The following is a 26,942-nucleotide window of genomic DNA, read 5'->3' on the forward strand; positions in this document are numbered from 1 at the left end:
ATTCTACACAAGCTCATTGTTGGTAAGAACAAAAAAGAAATACAGTTTTTCCAAAATATCTCCCCTGTTTTCAAAAAACAGGAAATTTAACATGCATCATACAGTGAATTTTAGATTTAAAAAATGACACGCGCTATATTTCAATCAACTAACCACACAACTTCTTTTGGTTCTTCTTAGTACAACTGCTCGTGTCCTTTTTTCATTATGTCATTGTGCTCTAAAATCAGTTTTATGGATCAGGCGCAGTTTTGTCTCATCATCAAGGTCAAGGTTGGTTTCTTGCCTTATAACATACATAATTTTCAAAGTCATAAAAAAAAAAAATTGCTCTTCATCTCTAAACCAAAAGGCACTTGGCACTCACTCTGTAACTATGATGCTTAATCAAGCAAATGTAATTCAGTTTAAATTGCAGCCCTGCCTGCTTTTCCTCATTTTTGAGGACTTCTTCTTGTATGGCCTGAGCCGTGCCGTAAGCTCCGGCTGGCCTCAGCCTGCTAACCTTTCCGCTGCAGATTTTTTACTCAGCCACTTGCAGCAGGTTGACAGATTACCTTTGGTTCAGAGCCACGACGGACAGTGCCAAAGCCACGATAAACACCGCAGCTATTATTTCTGCTTCCAGTAATCTACCTACTCTCGAGCCAGATGACGTGAAGAAGATAACAACACAGTGGCTGGGGCTGAGGGAAATGGAAGGCATTCAATTGGGCCCTTTAAACAGGGTCTATCTGATAAAAAAAAAAAAAAAGGTGATAATGTAGCTTTGAAGTTGGTGTTATTCCTTCTTAACAGTGTACGTCATTGAAGGCTGACATGATGGAAAAACGAGGGAGGGGGAAAAAAAGAAGCCTAATGTCCTAATTAAGATTGTGCAGATTTGATGATGGAGTAGAGAGAAGGCAATCGAAGCCATGTGTTCATTTTCGCCCAACCTCCCTTCCATGTGTTCGCTCTCTCTCGCCTTCCCTCTTTCCCAACACTCTGTGTGAGGATGTATCAGGAATGATTAGTGGTGGTGTGTCAGTGATGTGAAAGGAAATTCATAGGCTTCTGGTCTTGGCCAGACACTCTAACAAATACAGTTTAGAGTACATAAATTACCAAAAACACTCCTTATTACTCCCTAACATGTGTGATTTAGGTGTCAAAGCCTACTTGAGAAATGACGTGTTGGCAGGTTGCTGCTTGCTAAGAGACCATCAAAGGTCGGATCCCAAACACAGCAAGTTGTTTTCAGTCAGCATGGGCTCTGGTTAAGTGTCTTTCAGCTAAACACCGAAGCCTTACCAGCCCTGTTTGATTATTTCAGGCATCTGGATAAGAGCTAGATGCCTACAATGCATTTAACTGAAGTGCTGCTCAGAAAAGAGCCCTCTCCACTGCTGTGAACGAAACCTGGAAAATCTCTGTGTTTTCCAATTGTTTCCGGACCGTGTAAGCCAGAAGAAGCAGCTGTATCTAAGAGTGCGAGTGTGTGAGTTAATTGTGGTGTTCTCGTGACTGGGGAGAGAACCAGGTGTTTGTTTACACTCAGTAAGTGGCCTTAGCTGGGGCATGCTGCTGGGCTGCGCTAAGATATAAGACCAGGCAACGGGGCTTTGTGTACAGAAGCTTTGTGTTCAAGTATCACACTGTCACTGTGCAAACAGGACCAAACACGACGCTGGCAGGCACAGGCTACGCAGGTCTTTGGAGGGCTGAAGGCACAAAAGAAAGCAGTGCAAAGAGTTTAATGCAGTAAAAAAAGAACTTAAGGCTTTCTAATATAGATTGATTATTACAATAAGCCTCCACTCAGACTTTTGTTAGAGCTTTTAAAAAGAGGCACAAGGTTCATTTTTGTAGAAAAATATACACAATACAACATCTAACCCTAAATACTATGAGCATCACTCTGACACCATATCAGCCAGGACTCCTTTGCAAAGTCTTTCCATAAGAGTATGGAACTTGGACAACAACACAATTTTAACTGTTTTTGCCTCCTTCCACCATTGCAGTGGATTTTAAGGTGTGATTGAAGTGCAGAGTTTCAGCTTTAATTCAAGGAGTTTAACAAAAATTTACCTTTAAGGTATTACAGTAATTTTTAGACATAGTCCTGAATATAATTTCGGGAATACTTATGGGTCTTTGGCAAAGAATTTCTAATGGGATCTCTGTTGGAATTAATTAAGTAAGTAAGTAAAGAAAGCCAGTTTGGTCATGGAACATGAGTTTAACGACCACAAACTGAAATAAAAACTGTGGGTTTGTTTACCACGAGGTGAAGACACAGCATTGCCGACTAGACTTTTTCTCCAAGGTATAAAAAAATGTAAAAAACTACCTTGGAAACAGCACACATGTGGTTTTTATGGAAAACGCTTACTTTTACAGTACGACCATTATCATTAGATAGCTTCACTTAACAAATCTTAAAGCAAAAAACTTAACAATACACAACTAAAGTCTGGCTGGTATCACTTGCTAACGACAACATGGATGAAATCACTTGAGCCAGGGTACCTGCCCTCATTAGCCACGACTTGTACACCTGATTGAACATCGATGCCCTGTGATTGCTATTGTTTTATGCTACTCTAAAAAAAAATATATATATATATATATATATATAAAAACACCCAGCACGCCCCTGCGGGCGGTTTATCCTTCAAGCTCGGGTCCTCTACCAGAGGCCTGGGAGCTTGAGGGTCCTGCGCAGTATCTTAGCTGTTCCCAGGACTGCGCTCTTCTGGACAGAGATCTCCGATGTTATTCCCGGGATCTGCTGGAGCCACTCGCCTAGCTTGGGAGTCACCGCACCTAGTGCTCCGATTACCACGGGGACCACCGTTACCTTCACCCTCCACATCCTCTCGAGCTCTTCTCTGAGCCCTTGGTATTTCTCCAGCTTCTCGTGTTCCTTCTTCCTGATATTGCTGTCATTCGGAACCGCTACATCGATCACTACGGCCGTCTTCTTCTGTTTTTCTACCACCACTATGTCCGGTTGGTTAGCCACCACCATTTTGTCCGTCTGTATCTGGAAGTCCCACAGGATCTTAGCTCGGTCATTCTCCACCACCCTTGGGGGCATCTCCCATTTTGACCTCGGGACTTCCAGGTTATACTCGGCACAGATGTTCCTGTACACTATGCCGGCCACTTGGTTATAGCTTTCCATGTATGCCTTGCCTGCTAGCATCTTGCACCCTGCTGTTATGTGCTGGATTGTCTCTGTGGCATCTTTACACAGCCTGCACCTGGGGTCTTGCCTGGTGTGATAGACCCCAGCCTCTATGGATCTTGTGCTCAGAGCTTGTTCTTGTGCTGCCATGATTAGTGCCTCTGTGCTGTCTTTCAGTCCAGCTTTGTCCAGCCACTGGTAGGATTTCTGGATATCAGCCACCTCCTCTATCTGCCGGTGGTACATACCGTGCAGGGGCCTGTCCTTCCATGATGGTTCCTCGTCTCTCTCCTCTTTCTTGGGTTTCTGCTGCCTGAGGTATTCACTGAGCACTCGGTCAGTTGGGGCCATCTTCCCAATGTATTCATCCTGGACTGTGGTGCTGACACTCACCAGTCCCCGGCCCCCTTCCTTCCGCTTAGCGTACAGCCTCAGGGTGCTGGACTTGGGGTGAAACCCTCCATGCATGGTAAGGAGCTTTCTTGTCTTTATGTCAGTGGCTTTTATCTCCTCCTTTGGCCAGCCTATTACCCCAGCAGGGTACCTGATCACGGGCAGGGCGTACGTGTTGATGGCCCGGATCTTGTTCTTACCATTCAGCTGACTCCTCAGGACTTGCCTGACCCTCTGCAGGTACTTGGTGGTTGCAGCTTTTCTAGCGGCCTCTTCATGGTTCCCATTTGCCTGCGGGATCCCCAGGTACTTGTAACTGTCCTCTATGTCTGCAATGTTGCCTTCTGGTAGTTCAATCCCCTCAGTTATGACTACCTTCCCTCTCTTTGATACCATCCGACTACACTTCTCCAGTCCGAACGACATTCCAATGTCATTGCTGTATAGCCTGGTAGTGTGGATCAGTGAATCGATGTCTCGTTCACTCTTGGCATACAGCTTGATGTCATCCATGTACAGGAGGTGGCTGACAACTGCTCCGTTCCGTAGTCGGTATCCGTAGCCAGTCTTGTTAATGATCTCACTGAGGGGGTTCAGGCCTATGCAGAACAGCAGTGGGGACAGAGCATCTCCTTGGTAGATCCCGCACTTGATGGTGACTTGTGCTATGGGCTTGGAGTTGGCCTCTAGTGTTGTACGCCACATCCCCATTGAGTTCCTGATGAAGGCTCTTAGGGTCCCATTGATCTTGTACAATTCTAGGCATTCCAGTATCCAGCTGTGGGGCATTGAGTCATAGGCCTTCTTGTAATCAATCCAGGCAGTGCACAGGTTGGTCAGTCTGGTCTTGCAGTCTCGGCTGATTGTTCTGTCTACCAGTAGCTGGTGTTTTGCGCCTCTGGTATTCTTGCCAATTCCTTTCTGTGTCCCGCTCATGTATTGACCCATGTGCCTGTTCATCTTAGCCGATATGATCCCTGACAGGAGCTTCCATGTAGTACTGAGGCAGGTTATTGGTCGGTAGTTGGAGGGTACCGGTCCCTTCTTGGGGTCCTTGGGGATCAGGACCGTCCGGCCTTCAGTTAGCCATTCCGGGTGTCTCTCGTTAACTAGCAGCTGGTTAGCAGCACAAATGAACCAGCTGCTAGTTATATATATATATATATATATATATATATATATATATATATATATATATATATATATATATATATATATATATATATATATATATATATATATATATATAACTAGCAGCTGGTTATATATATATATATATATATATATATATATATATATATATATATATATATATATATATATATATATATATATATATATATATATATATATATATATATATATATATATACATCTCAAAGACCATTGGAGCTCTTCTGAAAGCATATTTTTTTTAACCATCCACACAAAATGAGTTTCTAAATTCATCTGCGAGTGAAATAGGCCATGCAGTTGCAGAGTCATGCCTCATTTTACATCTGCAACATTTAGTCCAAACAATTGTTAAAATAGGTTTTGAGGGAGTTCGCAGAAGTAGCGAGGTCGCTTTTACCTGAAGCTTTGCTGACTGTAAGTATGTAAGTAAGCTGATTCAAATCTCTGCACTTGGAAGCTGTAATTTTGGAAAAAAAAATCTTCATGTATTAATTTGGGGTTTTGTTAGAATACGAGCCATAAATACATAGAGATACATTTACCGCTGCTCTTTATTTTTAACACGGGCTAATGAATGCTAATGAACAATGCAAAGGTTATCCTGAGCTGAAGTTGTATTCTCTGAATCTATGCTGGCAGTTTTCAGTGAATCTTAGAATCATCAGACGTAGCTGTCGTAAATTCTCCCACTTATTAATATTTCAGATATTAGATCAGACAAATGTTCTTATGCAGCATTTGAGAATTGCATATACACAAACCCTACTTTCCCCGTTGGTTGGTACACTACAGGAAACTGAGACACTGCTTTGAAATCCAGGGACACCCGGAAGCTTTGGTACTTGCAGACAAACGCCACAAACTGGATGGGAAGAGACTGAATAAGGTGGATGAAACACTAATAGACTCTTTCTTGTTGAGGCATATTTAATATTTTAAAATCAGAGCGTATGTGCTGTCTAGTGCTGCTTTTGTGTCACAGAAATACTGTATGCATGAAAACTCATGCGAGCATGCACAGCTGAAAAATTTCAAGCTGAAACTCCTTTGAAATTCATGAAAAAAGCATAATTTCCCCTGTGCTGCTCTAAGATAATCCAAACATAATGTTACAGTAATCACAAAGTAATTGTAAGGAATGCTATCTCTGCACTGATCACAGTAAATTGTGCTTAAACAATTCACTTAGTAACCACAACAGCTTTAATACATGTGGATCCTGTGTTTATTCAAGATTTCATGCAACAATGTGATTTAGTGGGGGAAAAAAACCAAGAGGAAAAAAACAGAAAAACCTAGCACTTCCCATCAGATTCACTGCATCTGCTTTAGTACTGTATGCAAACAAATGCTTATCAGGACTTATGTAACCTCTAACTTTCTCCATCCTGCATCATATTTCTCCTAAAAAGTACAAAAAGCTTGAAAACACCTCCATAAAACCACACACTGTCTATTCTATGAAAGGCTCACAGATCGACTTTGGAGCCATGATACTTCTGTGTAGCGTGAGCCTTGTGCTATCTTCAGCACTAATGTGCTCAGGGTTGATGTGCGTCTTAGTTATTCAGGTTAATGCGTTCGCCTGTGGGGCATATTTCCATTCTGGCTCCCACTGCAGACACATCCTTTTCTGAACTGTGCCACTGCTTTTCACTGACACTGATGGCTTTAGTATGACTACAGCCATAATGCTGAAAAACCCAATATCCTTCAGAGTGATTCGCATTGTAGGAGCCCTCCTTAGTGTGTTTGTGCCTCAGTCGTGTATATCTATAGTACAATAGGACTTATTCTATTCCTATTCCTTTATTTAAAAATCTAACAAAATTCCCAACAGGGATTTGAAAAAGCAAGCCATAAGGTGTAAGTGGAACTACATCTGCCAAATCTTGAACAAAGTAACCAAAGTGACTAAAACCTGGGGTCTAAAAATACAGGAGGTGCATGTGAAACAGCTGTGGCTCAGGTACCTGCACGTGAGTGCTTCATGATAGGGTTTGATGCTGGCGCTGCGGTCCCTTCGCACGGGTCCCGGCTCAATTGTGGGAAGTCCTGTGGCAGAGGTGGTGGTGGTCCACGTGGAAGAGATCCTCCTCAGAAGGCCGGGGTGGAGGCTCCGCCTCAGACGCTGCACAAAATGCACAGTACAGATACACAGTTAACCACCCCGGAAACCTATCTTATCACTTGTTGTTTAATAAAAATCGAAATCAGTGAGTGGCCGCAGGGTCAGAAAACATGACTATTTGCTTTTGTATTAAATAGATAAAAGCTTTAAAAATACTCCCACCTGTAAGATAAAGTTAATGCTTGTTTGCTTTGTCTCCAGGCAAATAAATCATCTGGATGAGATTGTTGTTTTTTCTGCACTTGGCCAATCTGAAACAAATGACGCTGGTGATAACCTGGAACATTTTTCACAATCTGCCTCGCTGGATCCAAGGAGAATAAACCCCGCATCGGACATTAGCAGGCAGCTGTGGCTCTATATAGCACTGTGCAGATGCCTTTCATCATATAGGCTTTAGCCTCTCTGCTTCTTATTCTCTCTGTAAGTCTCTTTTGTCTTGTTCTGTCAGTCACAGGCTTTCTATGTCTATTCTCTCTATTCTTCCTTCCCTGGGATTCCCAGTCTGTGCCCGTGCAATGCCTCCATCTGCTCTGTGCCATGCAGTCATTTGGCACAGCAGCTCTAAACATGGCAGACTCTCTTTCTCCGTCCTCTGCAGAGTGACCTACTAAAGATTGCCTTAGAATCCTGAATGAGCCCATTCACAACAAGGCTTCATATGCTGAGTGCTAGGACACACAAACTCATGTACAGCATTAGGAGCCATGTATCTCACTTACATTACCTTTAGAGCTTTGATGTAACCTTAGTTCCATTCACACAAATTTAAAAGAAAATCTTGTTTCTGCTATGAATACAACCATATTTACCATTTTTTCTATCATCAAAAATCTATGTTTTTCCAATGGTAAAATTGTGCAAGGCTGTAATTTTAAATTTCCATAAAGAAAGCCCTATCACGTTAAAACCAAAAACAGAAATACATGGCACAGAAACACACACAGCAGTGTCGACATTTCATCATTTGTATAACCGTTTAAGAGGGCAGAGTGAGTTTCAACATTTAACAAGTAGTTATTTGTTTTGTCATTCATGGTTTTTTTTGTAGCCCTTTCAATGGAGTTGCCATTTTGCAATGGAGACAGAGAACATGCCTGTGTTGGACAGAAAATGAGCTTGGAAAACCTTCACTCTTGTTATTCTCCTCCTGGGCAGGCAGAACTGGGCACATTGTCCCTCGGGGGAGGAAAGTCTTAATGAGCACAGTTTCGCAGGCTACTCCACAGGTGCAGTTCATCTTGACTACTTTTCCACAGTTCAGATGATGTAAACGTGCACCTGTCAGACCAGCGACGTGACAACACTTTCCACAACGGCCAGAACAGGTATCGCATAGCTGGACGGTCATGGAGGAGGTCCAGGTTTGCTTACACGCTTGTCGGTCTTTGCAGCCTTTAGAGGAATACATTCACCTCCATGTCGCCTCTCCTCTTCTACTCCGCTCCTCACATTCGTGCGCACACACTCTGTATGGCTCTGCACATCTGTCATGTTGACACAGCTGCAGCTATGAAGGGAAGAACAGTGCTCCAAGCGCTCTATTTTTCTTCACTCAACTCTACAAAAATACTCCTTCATTTGATGCTAAAAGTTCTGAGAGCAGGAAGCACTCATTAGCTGAAACATGGGCTAAAAGATTAACATGTGTGGGGAGTGCTGTGTGGTATATAAATCATTTGGCCTTAATAAGGTGGACCACATTTCCATCCAAGGAATATTTCACTGTTTCCAAATAAAATTATTTTGTTTCAGCCTCTTGACTACTTCTGATTAACACGTTTGACTTTTCTTTTAAGGATGAAAAATATCCCTTCTTTCATCTTTGGTTCCAAGGGCTACATTTCTTTGTGTTAACTCATTTTGTTACCTTGTGGATGGATGTCTTCTCTCCTTTCTCAGGTACCTCCTCTGAGTCAGAGCAGGTGAAGACATCGCTGGGGTTATGCAGGGGGGCAGGGCGTGGCCGGTGCAGGGGCTGGAAAGTGAGCTGGGTGGTAAGCATGTTGCTGACGGCCCGCAGCGACGTGCAGGTGTTGGGTGGGAGAGAGGGGTCAGCCAGCAGGTCTGTAATTAGTCCATGGGCTTCTCCCATCACTGCTATGTCCACCATGACAGTTGTGCCTGATGACTGTAGGATGACAAGGAGACAACGAAGAGTTAATCATCATTGCAACAGTAGCTGATGTGAGCTGATGCTAATTAACGGCTGAGTCTGATAGCGGCCGTGTTCCGCTTCTCGATGGCAGGCATGAAGAGCGGGTGTGTAAACTATGTCAGCAGCTCCTTTCTGAGTATATAATGTGGTTAACTGTGACACCTGAATTTCTTTTGTTGTTTATGCTAAAGAACTGGTAGTCAAACTATGCTGAAGGTTAGATGGTGTTTTTACATTAAGACAATTTCTTTTTTAGTGACTACTTTTAGGATAAACTGGAACATTCTGTCATGGAATTCATGGACTGAGAAAAAACACTTCCAGAAATCATTGTCTGTGAACACAAGTCACAAAGATGAGACCATATGTGAACATGATTCAGAAACACTGTTTTTCTGGCCAAAACACACTTCAAAAGCCTTCATGTCTGGTGGCATGGGGGGTGTATTAGTGCCTATTCAGCTAGCTCATCTGGAAAGGGAGCAGTCTTTTTAAGGAAGGCCTTTCATATTTCAGCAAGACAATACTAAAGCACACATAAATCTTTCACCAAGTGAAGACATTTTATGAGATGAAAAATCTAACATTTTTTCTTAAAATGGTAAATTGTCTCAGTTTAAACATAAACATTACATATAAACATTTTCTATGTTCCATTGTGAATAAAATGTGAGTTTATAAGATTTGCAAATTACGGCATTTTACACAGTGCCCTAAAACTTTTTTCGGAGTTGGGGTTATAAAACCTTTAAAAACTATAAGACCTGTAAGTCCTAGAATCAAAGGGAATCCATTGACATGCCAAATAATCACTGGATGTTATTTGGCCTGCCAGTGTCAGTGGCTAATATTTATCTGGGTGGCTGTAGCTCAGGTGGCAGAGCCGGTCAGCCAATAATCAGAAGGTTGGTGGTTCGATCCCAGGCTGCCTCCTGGCTGCATGCCAAATATCCTTGGGCAAGATACTAACCCCATGTTGCCTACTGGTGGTGGTCAGATCATTGTACAAGTTGTTATTCTAGCAATTTATGCTGTGGTATCTGTTGATTTTCAGTCTTGAATTCCAGTGCATCCTTAAGAATTTGAACTTTTAAATAAACAGTTTGGAATATATGAATGGCACGTCTTTATACAGCACTCTGCTAGTAGTCAAGTTACTTGAAAAAAGTAATCAGTAACCAATTACTGATTACTTCCCCAAAAAAGTAACCCCGTTACTTTACTGGTTACTTATTTTCAAAAGTAATTAATTACTTAGTTACTTAGTTACTTTTTAAAAACACGATTTACAACCTGAATAGGTGATAAAGCGATAGATCTTTCAGCCCAATTCTGCTTTTTCTGCATAATCCATCATACAAAATGTAATCAAATGGAAAAGTCCCTTTTTAAAACTTGTTTTATTAGTTTTAATCTTTTAACTTTATGCATCAAGCAAACATTTAATTATATGCAACATTCTCTGACTGGAAGATATTTGTTTAACATTTAAACCTATTTTCTGCACATTCCAGCACATATAATTATTTTTTTTTGCGTTTACACTCACTCTTTCAAATAGATGCAAGTAAAACACAGCAGAAAATAAATAAAGTCAAAGACTAGCGGTCCTGTTGCTCTATTTTCACCTGTAAAGCAGGAGTGGCGTAGGCGGAGGTTTACACTGGTGCAGGTGTGCTGCAGCGGTCAGTTGAAGAATCCGCGAGTTTCTCTGCGAGTTTCCCATTACGTCGTTGCGCACTCGGTGCTTGCTTGGAAGTTTAGGGGGTTTTTTTCACTGTAAAAAGAAGTTTTCTTCCCACGCACAACGCTAATGGACGCTAATGTTTTTGTCACTTTTTATGGAATCAAACTTAAAGTAAGGTCAGTACTTCCACGCTTTAAACGCTGCACGCTCATACTCTCTCCTGCACTCGATATGTGATCCATTGTTGATCTGCACACAGCTGTTGCCACGAATAGCGCACTCGCTTACGTCACTGTCATGAGACATTCTGCAAAAAAATCACGGTTTTAGTAACGCAGTAACGCAGCGTTCCTACGGGAAAGTAACGGTAATCTAATTACCGTTTTTGCAATAGTAATCCCTTACTTTACTCGTTACTTGAAAAAAGTAATCGGATTACAGCAACGAGTTACAAGTAACGCGTTACTGCCCATCTCTGGTCATTAGACAACATTAATCTTTGGCTCTCTTCCATTGTGTCTTTGTCCTGTCATCCTCTCCTCTGCAGATAGCCACCCTCCCTGAGCCTAGTTCTTCTGCAGGTTTCTTCCTGTTAAAAGGGAGTTTTTCCTTCCCACTGTCTCCAAGGCATTTGCTCATATGCGTCATGTAATTGTTGGGGTTTTCTCTGTTTTGTTGTAGGGTCTTTACATTACAATATAAAGCGCCTTGAGGCAACGGTTGATTTGGCGCTACATAAATAAAACCGAGTTGAATTGATTTGATATGAATTGAATTCATGTCATGATGTTACTGTATGGTATATGTAAATGCAGTGTTGGTGGCTTGTGTGTGTGTTTCAGAAGTGACTAAATAGAAATTTGGGATTAAGTATATATTCAGGATTATGCATTTTAATTCAATGCTGTCTTTCTACGGGGCATTAAAACATGACTGAAAAATTAAATGAGACAACAATCTATGAATAAAATCTTAAGCATTAAAAATATACAGATCTTGATTTTCCTGCTTTCCAGTGGTGTCTGTGCATATAATCATTAAAAAAAATTATTAAAAAGTTCAAAGTCATCAATTGCTTTGTTCAACTTTTACAGCATATCTTTTATGTAGAGTGACGCTGCGAAATCCCTTGAAATGTGCATTTAGTTCAGGAAAAAACAACAACATCAGAAAACAAATTATACAAATGCTAAGTAGCCAATCGCATAAATAAACAAGATCCAAACCCAACACATAAAGATATAAAAACAAGAAATAGTCCTTTTTGTGCCACTATTAAGTATAGAAATATATTCAGTAGTAGTGTTAGACTTTGCCAGGGTTTGTTTTATAGCTGTGGTGTTACACAGGCACACATACAAACACGCAAACTTACATCCACTCATAGATCAAAGTCTTTATTTTTGCCTTATATGGCTCTTTTTAAAACATGAGAAGGAGGAGTACAGCGATGTACTTCACAGTAGTAGACCTCGATATTCTAGCAGCCTGTTAACTATCCGCATAACAACATAAGTTTGAAACACGTTCAGCACAGATGTGGATTACTTGATCCTTGTTGAATGGACTCATTAGCAGTGTCTCAAATAGAATCTGACCTTTGGCCTCCTCACTCCTGACCTCTCAGATGGCCAACAGCCATCGTCTGTTTCTGACCGTCTGCTGCACAGCTTTCAAGGCATCGGCGCTGCGCGAGTCAGCCTTGTTTTCACAGAGTAAAGTGAAAAGTTCACAACCCACTCTTAATTGCTGTGCCTTGAGCAGTTGAACAACCACAGCTAAACACAGGTCAGTCCTGGCTGCCAGCTAATTTATCTAATAAGCCCACGAGTTCCCTTTTCCCCCCAAAGAATGTTATCAGATTTTTTTCTCCCCCCAGTGTCCCATTCACTTTGACACCAGCTGCCGGGCACCCAGATTTATTTTATTTACACTGGCTAAGTAGCAAGCGGTTGACGTTAACAACACGTGTGTATACCTTTCATTCGTCTCCTCTTGTGGGAACAGAGAAGGTCTCGCATTTTGTTTTCCTAGTATCCTATCAGATAAGTTGGTGTATTTATACACGTTTTCCTGTTGGTCTGCAAGAATACAAAAGGCATGTGTTCTCTGAGTTTAAGCAAAGTCCTCCACATAGGGTGACCCACGCATGATGACACGCAGACATCCTCTAAAAGGCGAATGGAACACTTCTGGACAGATCATCGTTTATCCCCGCTGCCCTCTGTTGTCCCGCTCACATTTCCTATACTCTTTTACTTTACACTGCGAGCATGAGATGTAAACACCTGTCTTTCAGCTCATTTATTGCCTGATTTAAATAGGGGGTTAAACAAAAGTATGGTGGCTGAAAAACATCTGGCTGGACAAAAACAACAGTGATCCTTAGGGGGTCTCAGTGGCTCCAAACGCACATGCATGTACACACGCAAACTCATCTGCTACTTCTGCAAACTCTGTCTTTTGTTTTCACGCGACAGCCGCAACTCCGAAGCGAAGTGAAAACATAAAGAAGGCACTAAAGTCTGATAAGTGAATACAGAGAGGGCATCATTTTAAGCATGCAATGCAAGGACAGATGAACACTCGGTAAGGAATATGAACACTGCATGACTAAGTGGCCATAAGAGTAAGTAAGTAAGTAAGTAAGTAAAATTTTATTTATATAGCACATTTCTAGATAGAGATCACAAAGTGCTTTACAAGATATAACAGATTAAAAAGACAAAATACAAACAAAGTTAGCAAGAGGCAGTTTTAAAAAGATGTGTTTTTAGCTGTTTTTTAAAAGTAATCAATGAATCAGCGGATCGTAAGTCCTGAGGAAGGGAATTCCACAGTCTGGATGTTAATGATGAAAGCACCGGGTCTGAAACTGAACTTAGAGTAAGCAACTTAAAGCTAAGAGCAGGACATGAACATTCAAGCGTAGTGAAAGACTCCAGGTGCTGGGTTAGTGTTTGAGGTGGGAGTTTTTGGACACAGTGGAATTCGTAGTATTTCTATTACTCGAAAAGCTAGCGAAGCCTGTCTGCTATAACACTTAAGCCATTCCCTTGCTCTGTGAGACCTATATAAAATTTAGACATGAGGAGTTTAAACTTTGAGCTATTAAAAGCACATTGTAGGAAACATAAAGAATGTGAAATCCCAACTATCCCTGCCTTTCAGCTTTTACTTATGCCTCAAAAGATGCGTCTTGCCCAGAAAATACCTCCCGATGTTCCCAATGTTTCAACAGTCTGCAACATAACACTTGAGAATCATCAATGGATGTCCTGGAATAGATGACATTGTAAGTGAGTTATGTAATATCCAAAAATTATATAAGCACTTTGTGTAAAGGTTAGATGTTTGGTCTAATTCATAGGCCACTGCCATAGCTGCAACAGCAGGCTTCACTTGGAGACAGATGTGACCGCTACAAAATAGACCTTTCTTCACTTAGACACATGCGTGTTTGTAAACTAAATAATGATCAAATATATTCAAACAATGGGTTTTAACATTTAGGAATAGTACATCGTACATATGGTTATTCCTTTAAAAAAGAACTTATGCTATTCTCCTTCACAATTATTAAAAGTTTGAAATTTAGAAAAGTTTGCGCACTTGCTAAGAGATCAACAAGAAGGTACATGGTGTTATTAATTATTTAACAACACTGAGCCAAAAAGCAGAAGCACTGTGTGAAAAAATAAGTGCGCCCCATGATTCAGTAGTTTGTCTAACCGCTTTTACAAGCTGCAATAACTTAAAGTAATCATTTTCTATATGACTTTATCAGTCTCTCACGGTTGTGGAGGAATTTTGGCCCATTATTTTTCACAGTGTTGTTTCAGTTTAGTGAGGTTTACGGGTATTTGTTTACACATAGCTCTCTTAAGGTCAGCATTTCAATCAGGTTGAGGTCTGGACTTTGACTGGACCGTTGCAACACCTCGATTCTTCTCTTTTTCTGCCATTCTGTTGTAGATTTGCTGCTCTGCTTGGAATCATTGAGCATACATATCACAGCCTGGCTGCCTTAGTAATTTGAACACAAATCTTTTAATATGTCAAATAAAATCCTTACTAAGAATAATAACGATTTGTATTTACTAACATAGAGTTTCTCCAAGCGTTGCAGGGTCTGATCTTGGGATGGATTTGCTGGGACGTTCACGCCTTTGCTAGGATGTCCACTTATGGCATTGTGTTAACTAATTCAGTTGATTTTTGTTGAATAAATAATGAGACGGTGTAGTATGCTGTGTTTTGGAGTTGATTTGAGGCTGTATTTATCTCATTTTAAGACCCGCTAAAGACTTTCTTTTTTGCAGATTTTTTTTAATTATGTCCTGCTATGCAAAACCATAAAGAAGGTGTAATATTTTTTTAACCATGACTGTAAATGCAGCTTGCTAACGAAGTTTGCTGAAGTTAGCCAATTACTTTGCACTCCACTCTCGTCTAAATATGGCTACTCCCAGCTCTCAAAAGATCCTGTCAGCCATAATTATTTAAAAGTCCAAAAAACAGTGGGAGGCCTTGTGCTGGTTAAGCTCATCTTTTATTTACAGTCTATGTTAACTAAGTTAATTTTGCTGACTCGATAGTTGTTTAAAAATAAACAGAAAAGTTCAATTTAATCACAACAACAGTTGCCTCCAGGCTTGACAAACGTGGCTACACTCCTGCTTGTAGCTATAAAGCATGTTTTGCATTAACCTTTTACAAAAAGCTTGCTGATCTTAACCACCAATTTATCCTCCTAGTTTGATCACAAAATTACCAGAAATGTGTGCCCTATTAGTCACACACTCCGAACTGTTAGGGGGTTGACATGCTACATTAGGTAAACCTGACTACCATCATCAATAAACAGAATTTATGACTGCTCAAAAAGCTAAGTCATATACTAAACCATGCATGAACAGTCTGTTATGACATTGTACAATGAATAACAGCAGTGCACATGATCAATGGTCTTAATTGTTTATGTGAACACACTTTAGAACCGTACATCAATAGCCATGCCATAGATTAGCACCCGAGCAGCAGTTCATATAAACTAAACTGAGGGCCATTCAAAACAAACCAGCAATCATTCCTGAAGAGTGAGAGTCTGTTTTTTTTCCTCTGTACTAATATATGGCCTATACGCAATTGTGTAGGTAGGTTTAGCTGTAGAAATGTACCGCAAAATACAATGTGTTATTAGCGGATGCTTCTTAGTAGGGGTTAACCTGAAGATGACCTGACCTCACGATAAACAGTTAATTTAAAGGCCTATGACACTGTTTAATTAATTTTAAATATATGCACAAACTGTACATTTTGGAGAATTAGCTGTTACAAACAACATTGCTGACCAGTGCAACCACCCAGAACAGTGGAAATATGATTACTGGTGTTCCTGCTGTGTCCCCATGTCTTTTGCCAAAAACTTTGAGGATGACAGATGAAATATACTCGGTGCAACAAACAAAATCCTAATCCTTCTGTCTAATGATGATTATTAATGGAATACACAGACAGGAAGGTCACATATTTGTAATTTTTGAGAGAGTCCACTTGATGCACCTTTAACCTCTCGGCTCACTCATCTAAACATACAGTCATCTGAGCCTCTAGTAAAGTAACAGTGATATGTGGGCCTCTGAAAATTGTGCAATGGTGAGAATATAATGTGTCCCAGAGGGAAGCTGAAGGTCCGGCAATAATGTAAGCAACTCTGCTTTTTCATAAGGTACATATACTGCAGAGCTTATTTTGCAATTAACCCCACGCAAAAAAAAAAATAAAGAAAAAAAAGAAAAATGGGAAGAGCAAGAATGTGCTGAGCAAGAAGCTGGGGAATATATCTGAAAATAATTTAGTGTGTTCCTTACTTTGACTTTATTTACCCAAAACTTTGACCACCTTTGAAATAATCATTACCATGCAGTTTTCAGTTTCAGCGGTAGCGCAGCTAACGTAATGGCCTTGATTGCATCTGTCGGGTTGGATTAGGCGAACAGAAGCTAGGGAGACGACGATGTTCTCTAGAATAACAGAGGAGTGATACAGTATGAATCACAGCATAAGGGTAACACAAAACTCCACTGAGACGCTCCGAAATCCCAGCCAAAGCTCGTGAAGCAGCACTACCCTTCTCACTTTCAGACCAACGCTCGGCCCCACTGCGACCCAACTCTCCTCACAAACCTTCCGACTGACTGAGCCAGGTCCCGGCTCTGCAGCCAGGGTACAATTACACGCTATTATATATTTTATTAAAACGTGGCTCGTCTGGGAGGTTGTACGAGGTGTCAAAACAAAACAAAAAAGCATAACTGCCTCATTTATGATTTACTGGGAAAGGTCAAGCCCACTGACCCTTCACATTTCTCTTCCACATATTTCATTGTGTATAATTCCAGCAAAGGAGCCCACTAATATAGCTAATATGCAAAAAACAGAAGCTGTGAGACAGAGTGGTAGAGGCAGAAGCTAAAAAAAGGATATATAAGAATATATATATATATATATATATATATATATATATATATATATATATATATGTGTGTGTGTGTGTGTGTGTGTGTGTGTGTGTGTGTGTGTGTGTGTGTGTGTGTGTGTGTGTGTGTAAAACCAGAGGTTAATGTATTCATCATGAGCACATCAGTGCACACACTCATGTGTTTAGAGAATATGAGCAGATATACTAAAATTAAAAGTAATTTGAAAAAACTAAGTCTTAAAAGTGGCAATTCATCTATATTATTCCATTTTTTATTTATTTTTTTCAGGCATTGGATAGTCAAAAGCACAAGTAGTTCAGTGTTTTCATTCTATATCACCCTTAAATTCACTCTTGCCACAGGACACCGCGTAATGAGAAAATAATCTACTAGATTCTTATTATGGGACCAACCAGAAAGACGTCAGAGAAATTTTCCAACTTCCAAACTTGCAGTTTCAAAAATGTTGATCAGTGTTTGAAGCGCTCACAGCGATTTCTGAAAAATCTTCTACATGACTGCGATGTCATGCTGTAATTTAGAATAACATCCACAAAATCTGGGCCTACAAGTACTCTTTTCTCCGATAATCTCCTCGGGTAATATTCCAAAACCGATGTATCTCCAAGTTGAATACAAATATTTAAAAAGCTCTTTTCCATACATAACTTCACTGTCAATTCCTAAGCTAAAACATCCACCGCAAGCTTTGCACGGGGGAAAAGAAAAAAAAGAAGAAGAAGAAGATGTGGTTTGGAAAATGAGCCTGCTAATGTGTGCATGTTGGCGAATGCGACGCAGTGGAGATCAATCAAGCGCTCCGGTTCTCTCTGTGTGATTTACACACGCTATGAGGTGCTATAGTGAAGTGCAACCGGCCTCTCTGACCGACAACGTGGTCCAAGACAGCGGAGCCAAGGGAAAATAGCCACAAGATGGAGAGAGATGCCAACATAAGCCCCGACTTCTTACATGTCTTGTCAGTCCTTGGACTATTACAGGATTCCACTGACGAATGCACTGCACTAGTCCAAATAAAAAAGACAGAACTGACCACTGAATCTAAATGGCAGCTAAGGGAATGCATCAATCAAAAAATATGTGCTCGCTGGCCTCGGACAATATTTTAAGAGGGTAGCATGCGATTGAAAATTTCTTCTCCGTGAGGGGAGCGGGATTTTACTGTAAGGCTGATTTTAGCAAAACTGCATTAGCTGTATCTCTTGTTAAATTATATGCTGTAATTTTCAAGTCTAATCCTGCTCTGTACAGTTTTTGACACTATCCCCCCACTCTGCCTTACCCTGAACTACAGCTTTTGCAACATCTGTTGCTACTCAAGCATACATCGTCAGCAAAGACACAGCGTCTATTTATTTCCAAAGGATATCCTCCTGATAGGAGACCATGCAGTACAGGACACACGCATAGTGTATACGGCCATGCCAGTGCCAAGGGCATTGTTTGTTATCCGTGTCCTCCAGAGTCCTGCCCTGTGGCACTGTAGCAACTCAATACATAAATTTAAACATACACATGCGCACACAAAGATGGAGATGGTACAGTAATGTCGAGGATGTGGCTGTGCCTGCCCTCTACAAGCTGCGTCCCCTACACTGAACTATTCCCTTGATCTTTGGTGGCTTTCGCAGCTCCTCAGAGCCAACTCACATGCACGCGTCCTTTAAACTAACAGTGCAACAAGGACACTGGTGGGAAGAGAAATGCTGTTTAAGCACTACTAAAATAAGTGGGTGTGAACAGGCCAGTTAGCGGTAGGGTTTATGGTGTTTGCGTCATTTATAAGGTGCATGTAGGCGAATACTAGAGATCGGGGATGTAGATCCTGTTCTCTCTTCTCTCTGTCTCTCTTTTTCTTTTTCTTGTGGACACTGCTAACCTGTGATCCTCGGGAGCCTCTCTTGTGGTCCCAATCCGAACGGGGGAGCATCTGTGGGAAACAAAAACAGAAACATGTTCAAACCACAGTCCTGCACATCCTGTTTCTGTTCGCTTCCTACAACAGCAGCAGCGCCACCATAATGCAGATAAACTCTGCTCAAGCAGAATAGAAAGGAAAAAGAAGCAAAGAAGTGGAAGAAGTGTGGGGGAAATGGAAACGCTCATAAAAGCAAAAATGGGTTTTGTCTATTTTTTTCACTTTCCATTAAGCACAGACGTCTAATGCAATTTCACAGTCAGGTTTGGTTTACTTTAGCTCTTATTCACCGCCTAAGGGGCTGTTGAAGGCTGAGGATTTTTACGCTGTTTAATTACCAGCCACTGTGTCCTCCCACAGGCCTTGTAAACCCGTTTTCCACCTTCTTGGGAGTAACTAAATGCAGGAGTGCAGCGACTGTCACTGATGGTTGGTGGGCACACTGCAGAGCCAAGTCAACGTTAGCCACCCCTCTGCCCAACTGGCTCTGTTAGGGCTTTCTGCCCCATAAGTGAGAAGTCCTGAGAACCCCAGCAGGCTGCTTTGACAAATTGCTGCTGTACACACTGAGGCAAGAGGCTCCAGCATAAGAGCCAATTTGATAATTCAGGTGTAATTTACTGTGTCAGTGTAGGTCATTGAGTTGTGTCATGCTGTGAGTAAAAACATTAGGAAAACAGTGGGTTTTCATTTGCCGGTGCTGTGGGCTTGTGTGGGCTTGTGTGGGCAGCGCTGTTGTTTAGCTTTTTTTCCCCCACAGTGCTGCTTTGTTTTAAACAAATGCAATTTTAGAGTTATTGTTACTGCTGCCCAATTAGGGTAATTTAGTTTTATATATTTTTTTGCCTTCTTGTACCCATTAATGAACTGGGATTGTACCTTCTTAATAAACTGGGATTTTACCCCCACTACACTTTGGAGGCCAACAGAAAATTTGCTTTTTTATTCACAGCATTTAAATTTTTATTCAAAAAAATTTGTTAATTTTAAGTGTCATTTTTTACAATTGGGAAAAAATGCCTCGGTTTACGGCCAGGTGTACAAAATCACTGAAAAAAATTAAGCAGGTTATTGTTTTTGTTACTGGGTACTTCAAATCTAAAGTATGTGTCTTTAACGTTAAATAATTAATACTCAATAAGCAGCAATCAAAAATAAAGTTTTGGTAATAAAGCTTCTGGGTATTATCTATGAACAGTTTCACACTTCATCTGCACTGCGTGGGCACCGTCTAATCACACGTGATTGACAGTGGCCAAAATAAGCAAACAACCCTCCAGCTGTCACCACACTTGAAGTCAAGTATTGCTAAAATCCAGCAAATCCTTTTTTCCATCTGAGCTCTACCTACTTCTAAATTGTGAAAAAAGAAGAAGAAGCAAAGACAGAAACTTCTCATGTGAGAAAACAGAAGCAGCTCCAAATTTGGGAGAAAGTCGCACAGGATCCATCGCTCATAGTCAGAAGTAGTAGGTTGTTTAGCAGTGAGGGGAAACAGTTTTTAAGGTCTTGAATTTAGGAGTCACAGCAGCTTTAAATTGCTTTAATAAGCAACAGCTTCGACATATTTTGTGGCAAAATGTAAAGTGCAATCTGCTGTTAAGTTTGTGGGACAGTTATTGTATCGCTCATCCTTTTAGTCAAGGTTTTCACAACAATGGGTACTGCAGCACAAAATGTGGTGACCGTGACAGAGAGCAAACAAGGTCACTGCTATATAATGTAAATCGCTCTTTAGGTGCAGCTGACGTGCCACAGTTTTACAGTTAGGATGTTGAATAAAACACAATGTGAAGGGTTTACCCAAAACATACTCTTGTGCTTTGGCAATGACTGTATGCACGATAACATCTGTGAGTTGCTTTAAACTCCTTCGAGCTTGAACATACTGTCTCATGCACTAACAGAGCTATACTCGATAGAGTACAAAAGGAAGTCAACAATCAAATGTGTAAAAGGCGTATGTTCATGCAGTGGATGTAAATCACTGTAGACAATAGTATTACCCAGTCAGTGCTATTTGTCTTATTCTTTACAGCTCTAATGACAGCTTTTCTTACAGTATGGAGCTGGCAGTAGGCTACTCTACAGTTGCGCTAGAGTCGAACTCCATTAGAAAGTCCTAGTATCAGTGAGTCTCTCCAGGCGCACACGAGTAAACAGCCTTTCTGTTTGACGATCTTATATAACCCAACCTTTCATCTCCTTGCTCTGAGAGACGGACATAGACTATACAGAAGTCTACACGCTGCCTTTGATGTGCCAAAAAAAACCCCCACACACAATACCTAAGCTGAGCACAACATTTGAGTCGTGCCGATAGCCTCTTGCGCAGAGTGACTTCCCCGGCCACAGAAGTTTATTTTTTCTGAGAGTACTGAAAAAAAAAATGTTAATACATGTGCATGTACAGTAGCTGCTCTTCTCAAACGGTGGGTGCAGTTGGATGCCAGTATGTGTGTGTGCGTTTAACCACAGATGGAAAATCACTTATGCTTTTAAATACAAGCTGCCAGTGCTAGAATAAACAATAAGCAAACAAATGCACACACATCATCTGTTTTAAAGAGGCAAAAAGCAACAATATGAGTCTATAAGAAAAAGAACTAGATGACTAAACATCAGTGTATACAATCTACAGCAACTAGAAGAAAGAAAGTAAGTCTTGGTTTTGCTTTATGTTTGCTTTGCTTCGAAGGGATCGAGGAGAGTGGTCAAAGATAATACTTAAAACACATGAAAGGTCACTGCCAGTATCATTTCTGAAGAGGTAAAACCACACATGAATGATTTCTTAGATATCTCCTGGTTTTCGTGGACACTGTCCAGACAGCATAACACAGCTGAAGCAGTAAAACTTTCAAATGGACTTGTTTTTGTTCTAAAGCTCCAGTACACCTACTGGGAAAAATAACAACTTTGTAGAAGTTGTGCCCTTTGTTTCACCCTCTGATTCATTATTCCGGGCCATAAGTCAGAATAAGCCAGGTCTAATGGTGGTGATTTGAAAGTAGAGTCGTCTCTTTCAGACTTTCTGCTGTAGTTACCTGAATAACATGACGCACTCAATAAGCTCCGAGGCATTTTTATGAGACTCTTGTTATAATCTGAATGAGTGGTACTCGTCAGTAATAGTAATAGCAGATTACTTCACTTTATAAGATGCAGCCAGACTGAGGCTCCTTCCGTAAAATAAGATGGAAATAAGTAACAGGAACAAGTAACCACATTACACTATACATTCAGTCCTTCTTGCATTTATACTACTTGCCAATTGGAGTGGGAAGGCAATATTTTCAGTTGTGACAAAAAGCTGACACTGTCTATCTGCCTGACCCACAGGACCTGCTATTTTGGTTCCTTTATTTGCAGCTGCACATAAAGTTCAAAGGACTGGCTGAAGGTGAATTTAAACCAAAAGGGTGAGGTGGTCAGTAAAGTGACTCTTAGCCAGTCACATCTCTGGTCTCGTTGCTCTGAAGGAAGTGCACCAATCACAGTGAAGCACGCCAACAATAGGTGGAAATAAAGCGTAAAGAAGCTCTTTAAGGACATCGGTCTGCATGGTGCAGAGCAGCATGGCATGAACACAAAAGTAAAATCTGCAGCCAGAGAGAGAAATGGTGTGAGTGCTATTTAAAGTACACAGCACTGATAAATAAAACCACACTAACCAATTTATATGCTCGCGTCTCAGCTATTTTAGTTTTATTTCTAATTATCTCGCGTAAATAACTGATCACATTTGACTGTAAAATGCAGCGCAGCAGGATTTGCATCATAACGCATTACAAGAATGAATAAGGATGCTCTTACACTGTAATGGGGATCAGCCAGGCACAATATCCCAACCAAGCTGTGATCTCATGGCTCAAACAGTACCAGCCAAGTAAACTCCCAACCGTCCTCAAGCATAGAGTGTTAAGAGGGCAGCTGTGTGGATTCCAGTATACAGAAAATGCCCTTTCTACCACCATGGCACGCTGCCGTGCCTCTGAGGTGCTGGGCAAACACCATGGTGTCAAAGCACAAACAAACTACTGGAATATGCTTGTTGTTTCACTTGCTCCCGCCAATATCCAGCTGAGAACCACATCTCTGTGGCTGTGAAGTGGTGGGAGCTGCAGCAGCAGCACCTATAGCACCACTTTTACTGTGACTAACCAGAAGCCTCACAGTAAACACTTCCCACTGTTATCAAGTTAAACAAGATGAATTATTTTGAACAACGATATGGGTTATTTCCTTTCTTTTTTTTCATTATGTTCTGCATATTTATATAATAGTGTATTACGTAATATCCTGTATATATGTATATATATATATATATATATATATATATATATATATATATATATATATATATATATATATATATATATATATATATATATATATATATACATAGGGCTGTTAGAAGCTGGGATGAGAAGTCGGTGCCAGCCGATCACCCTGTTAGAGAAGAGGGAGGGAGAAAAAGAGCTGTGTCCAGGTCTTTCAGTATGGTCGGGTTAATTAAGGTGCTGTTGTGAGGCCAAAAGATCAGTCTGCAGGATTTCCAGTGAGCTTGACCCAAAGGTTTAATGAAGCACCTCTGTGTCCAATTAAACTCTCACTTACGGTTAGGTCTGCAAAGTCATGAATTCACACATATGTCCGTTACACACGCACGCGAACTTGTTCATACATGAGCACACACCCACCGCCTCGAGGTCTCTGAGTATTTCCTTTCTTTATTTTCCTTTGTTCTTTTATCTGTGCACTGTGTCAAAGATATTCTGATGTCTGTAGTGTTTGACTCAGACATCCCTGCACTCGCTTTCACTCTAGCTGACATAAAGAAAGTAGGTCAGATTCTACTAAGTCTTTCTATATGAAAGCTTCAGAAATTATAGCGGCTTAGCCCTAAGGACACCATCAAGGCAACAATCAAAGAACTTTATTCTCCCTTTCATGGGTGTTAGAACCACAGTAAAACTCTACTTTGCTCGCCCTACCTTTGACAACGAGGTGTAGTCTTGTTTTACACCTGCAGGTGGAGGTATTCTCATGATTAGTGTCACAGTACGGTTTCTCCTGGGACGCCCTTTGAAAAGTTTTGTTTGTTTGTTTTATGAGTTTTAGAGACATTTTAGAAAATAAGTATATTGTGATAACAAATATGCAATAATATCAGGATTTAATAATGGTAGCATTTGGAATATAACACAGAATTTAGACCAAATCATATAGGGGTTTTCTCAGGATAAACTTTAATATCTTAGTTATCTACCAGCTACACTCTGGACACATGATCGATCTGCTTGGTTTACCAGGGTCTTGTTATAATTTCCTGGCCCTGAAATCTAGACAGATAAAGTCCATTTAGCTCGGAGAATTGGACCCATGTTAATGATAAAAGTAATCATAATGGTGCACAAGTGTGATCATTAAGGTTTTCTTTTTACCCTGTATTGTAATCTCTACTGTCTTTTTCGTTAAGCAAGCTATCATATGACTTAAACATGTCTTTGTAAACTTTAATGAATGTGTCTTGACACAAGCTACTTTCAAAAGGATAAAAACCAAAATTAAAGGGTGATAGTTTGAACGGTATGTGTATGCTAAAGTTTAATGCGAAACTACAGCCTGTTTAGGCAGACGCACAAAAAAATTGCGATCCAAACTGTGTGGCTCCTTGTCCAGGTGACTGCAAAAACCTCACCCCACCTTCTCCTCTGCTACATCCGTCCCAAGTGTAGCAGTTGGGGAGGACTCTTATAAATCCTTCTCTGCCTGAAGGCTGAGTTGAGTGCATGGAGAGTCATTCCTATTCATGCTGGCTAATGATTTACAGGTTTTACCGTGGGGGTCAGTCATCGTGGGTCATTTGCGTCATCGCTAGAGGGAAGGGAACTATTGAGGTGGGCTGCCAAGGGCAGAGGAGGGGGCTGTGTGCGGGGAATGAGGAACATACTTTATTAGCACATGTACATCTAAATGTGTGCACACACTCTCTCGCACACATTCATTTTCCTGCAAAGCACTCAATTAATGAAGAAAATCACCAAAAAATTTTTTTTTAAAAAGCTTACAAGCTCAAGCGTGATCCGTGACATATTTCTCACATTAGTCCTGCATGTGCACACTGGCTTTTCCCTCTCCCCTCTCTTGCCTGTGACATGTTCTTACTCAGATGCTTATAATTTCAAACGTGCGGCTAATGGGATTTATCCTCTTTATGTTTCCTGGGAGAGACTTTGGCTGATCCTAGAAGAAACCCACTGTATGAATCTTTGCCAGAGATAGATCTGTCAGTCTCTGAGGGTGAAAGCACACACGACAAGGATGCCGTGACCCAGAGAAAACCTCAGTGCGGGTACCCTATATTCTGAGCTAAAAGGTTTCAAAGACAATGATATGAAATATGTCAGACAGACAGTGAAAATCTGTTCGTGAAGGCCTACATTATTGATACCGACTTTACAGACGTGTTTCATGAGTAAAATTGACACCTATTTACTTATTTTTGCTAACATTACACTGTTTTTCCTTGCTTATGAGCTCCCAGCTCCACACAGGCAACGGGGTGAAAAAGAGGGGATCTGGCTGGGCAGACCTGGCAGCCTATACCAAAAACAGCATGCCAAAGCCATTAGTGTATAATAGTACAGTCAGGATTGCTGCTGGGTCCTGGAGAGCTGAGAAGGGAGCGCAGCCCCACTTGTTTGTTTGTTTTACAAGCCTTTACTCTGTTCGGTTTGCAAGGTGCCAGTGGGCTTTGTGCGGTTTAATTCCCAACTGATTTGAACAGTGTACAGTACGTCAACAACGGTAGCTGTGCTCAGGAAACAGCACACTTTTTTTGAAGGCTTATGTCAAACAAAATCAGTTACGACATTAAAATTCATTTAAATACTTTCATTTACCATACAGATAAATAAAGCCATGGCTGTGGGGTATTTTCCCCAAAGGTGACTACACCTGCGTATTGAACAGCTAACCAGAAAGATATTCTCTCTTACATGCTTCTTACATGATCTGAACTTTCATTAGAGAATAGAAACTGTACATTTCTACTTTGTCTTGCAAAATAATTTGCATATATAATGAAGCATATGTGAATTACACATTTGTGTATGAAAGGCCAGATGACAAAAAATGTCAGCAAATGAGAAGAGTTAATCCAGCTTGCTCTATTTTGTTGCTCAGTGGTGTTTTTTAAGCCATGAAAAATGGTCTCAGACAACAGCAGGAGTGGGTGTTACAGTGTTCCACTGTAAAACCTTTTTATGAAGCCATAAGTCTGACTGGGACAAGAGGCAATATTTCTTTTGGAAGACGCAAAGTATGTCAAGCAGGATTTTCAAAGTTAATGAACAGATGAATAACAAACCTATTCCGACCTGACCTTTACATGAAAACCAAAGAAAACCCCACAGAATTTCTTAACAGGGTTATTTTTGGCTAAATAGCGATGCGTGGAACTGTACTCTTTGAAATGACTCTTATCTGGCTCGAGAATACAAATTAAGCTTTGCTGCAAGATAATTTCAGATTGGGGAAATGCATGTTATGAAAACACTAAGGGATTTTTTTGCATGCATGCCTGCATTGTGCCTCCAGAGCATACATTATTTCATCTTTTATTCACAGGTCTGACTCAGCAAGGCCTGTATTCTGTGTTCTGTCTTTACTCATCAGAGAGGGGACCACTGAAACACACAGACAAACACACACACACACACACACACACACACACACACACACACACACACACACACACACACACACACATAGACACTTTCACAGGCACAGA

General features: G+C 40.8%; 1 protein-coding gene across 2 annotated transcripts in view; it reads right to left on the bottom strand.

The window, feature by feature from the left end:
- Positions 1-26,942, bottom strand: part of LOC308392867 (cGMP-inhibited 3',5'-cyclic phosphodiesterase 3A-like) — an 87,380-nt gene that overhangs the window by 19,668 nt on the left and 40,770 nt on the right. For both annotated transcript variants that reach the window (XM_080876152.1, XM_080876151.1), the window contains exons 2-4: positions 19,106-19,156; positions 8,746-9,006; positions 6,718-6,875 (exon numbers count right to left, since the gene is read on the bottom strand). In XM_080876152.1, coding sequence (XP_080732278.1) covers positions 6,718-6,875; positions 8,746-9,006; positions 19,106-19,156 — 470 coding nt within the window. The remainder of the gene's footprint in view (positions 1-6,717; positions 6,876-8,745; positions 9,007-19,105; positions 19,157-26,942) is intronic.

This window comes from Rhamphochromis sp. 'chilingali' (assembly GCF_963969265.1).
Source record: "Rhamphochromis sp. 'chilingali' genome assembly, chromosome: 2".
Lineage (NCBI taxonomy): Eukaryota > Metazoa > Chordata > Actinopteri > Cichliformes > Cichlidae > Rhamphochromis > Rhamphochromis sp. 'chilingali'.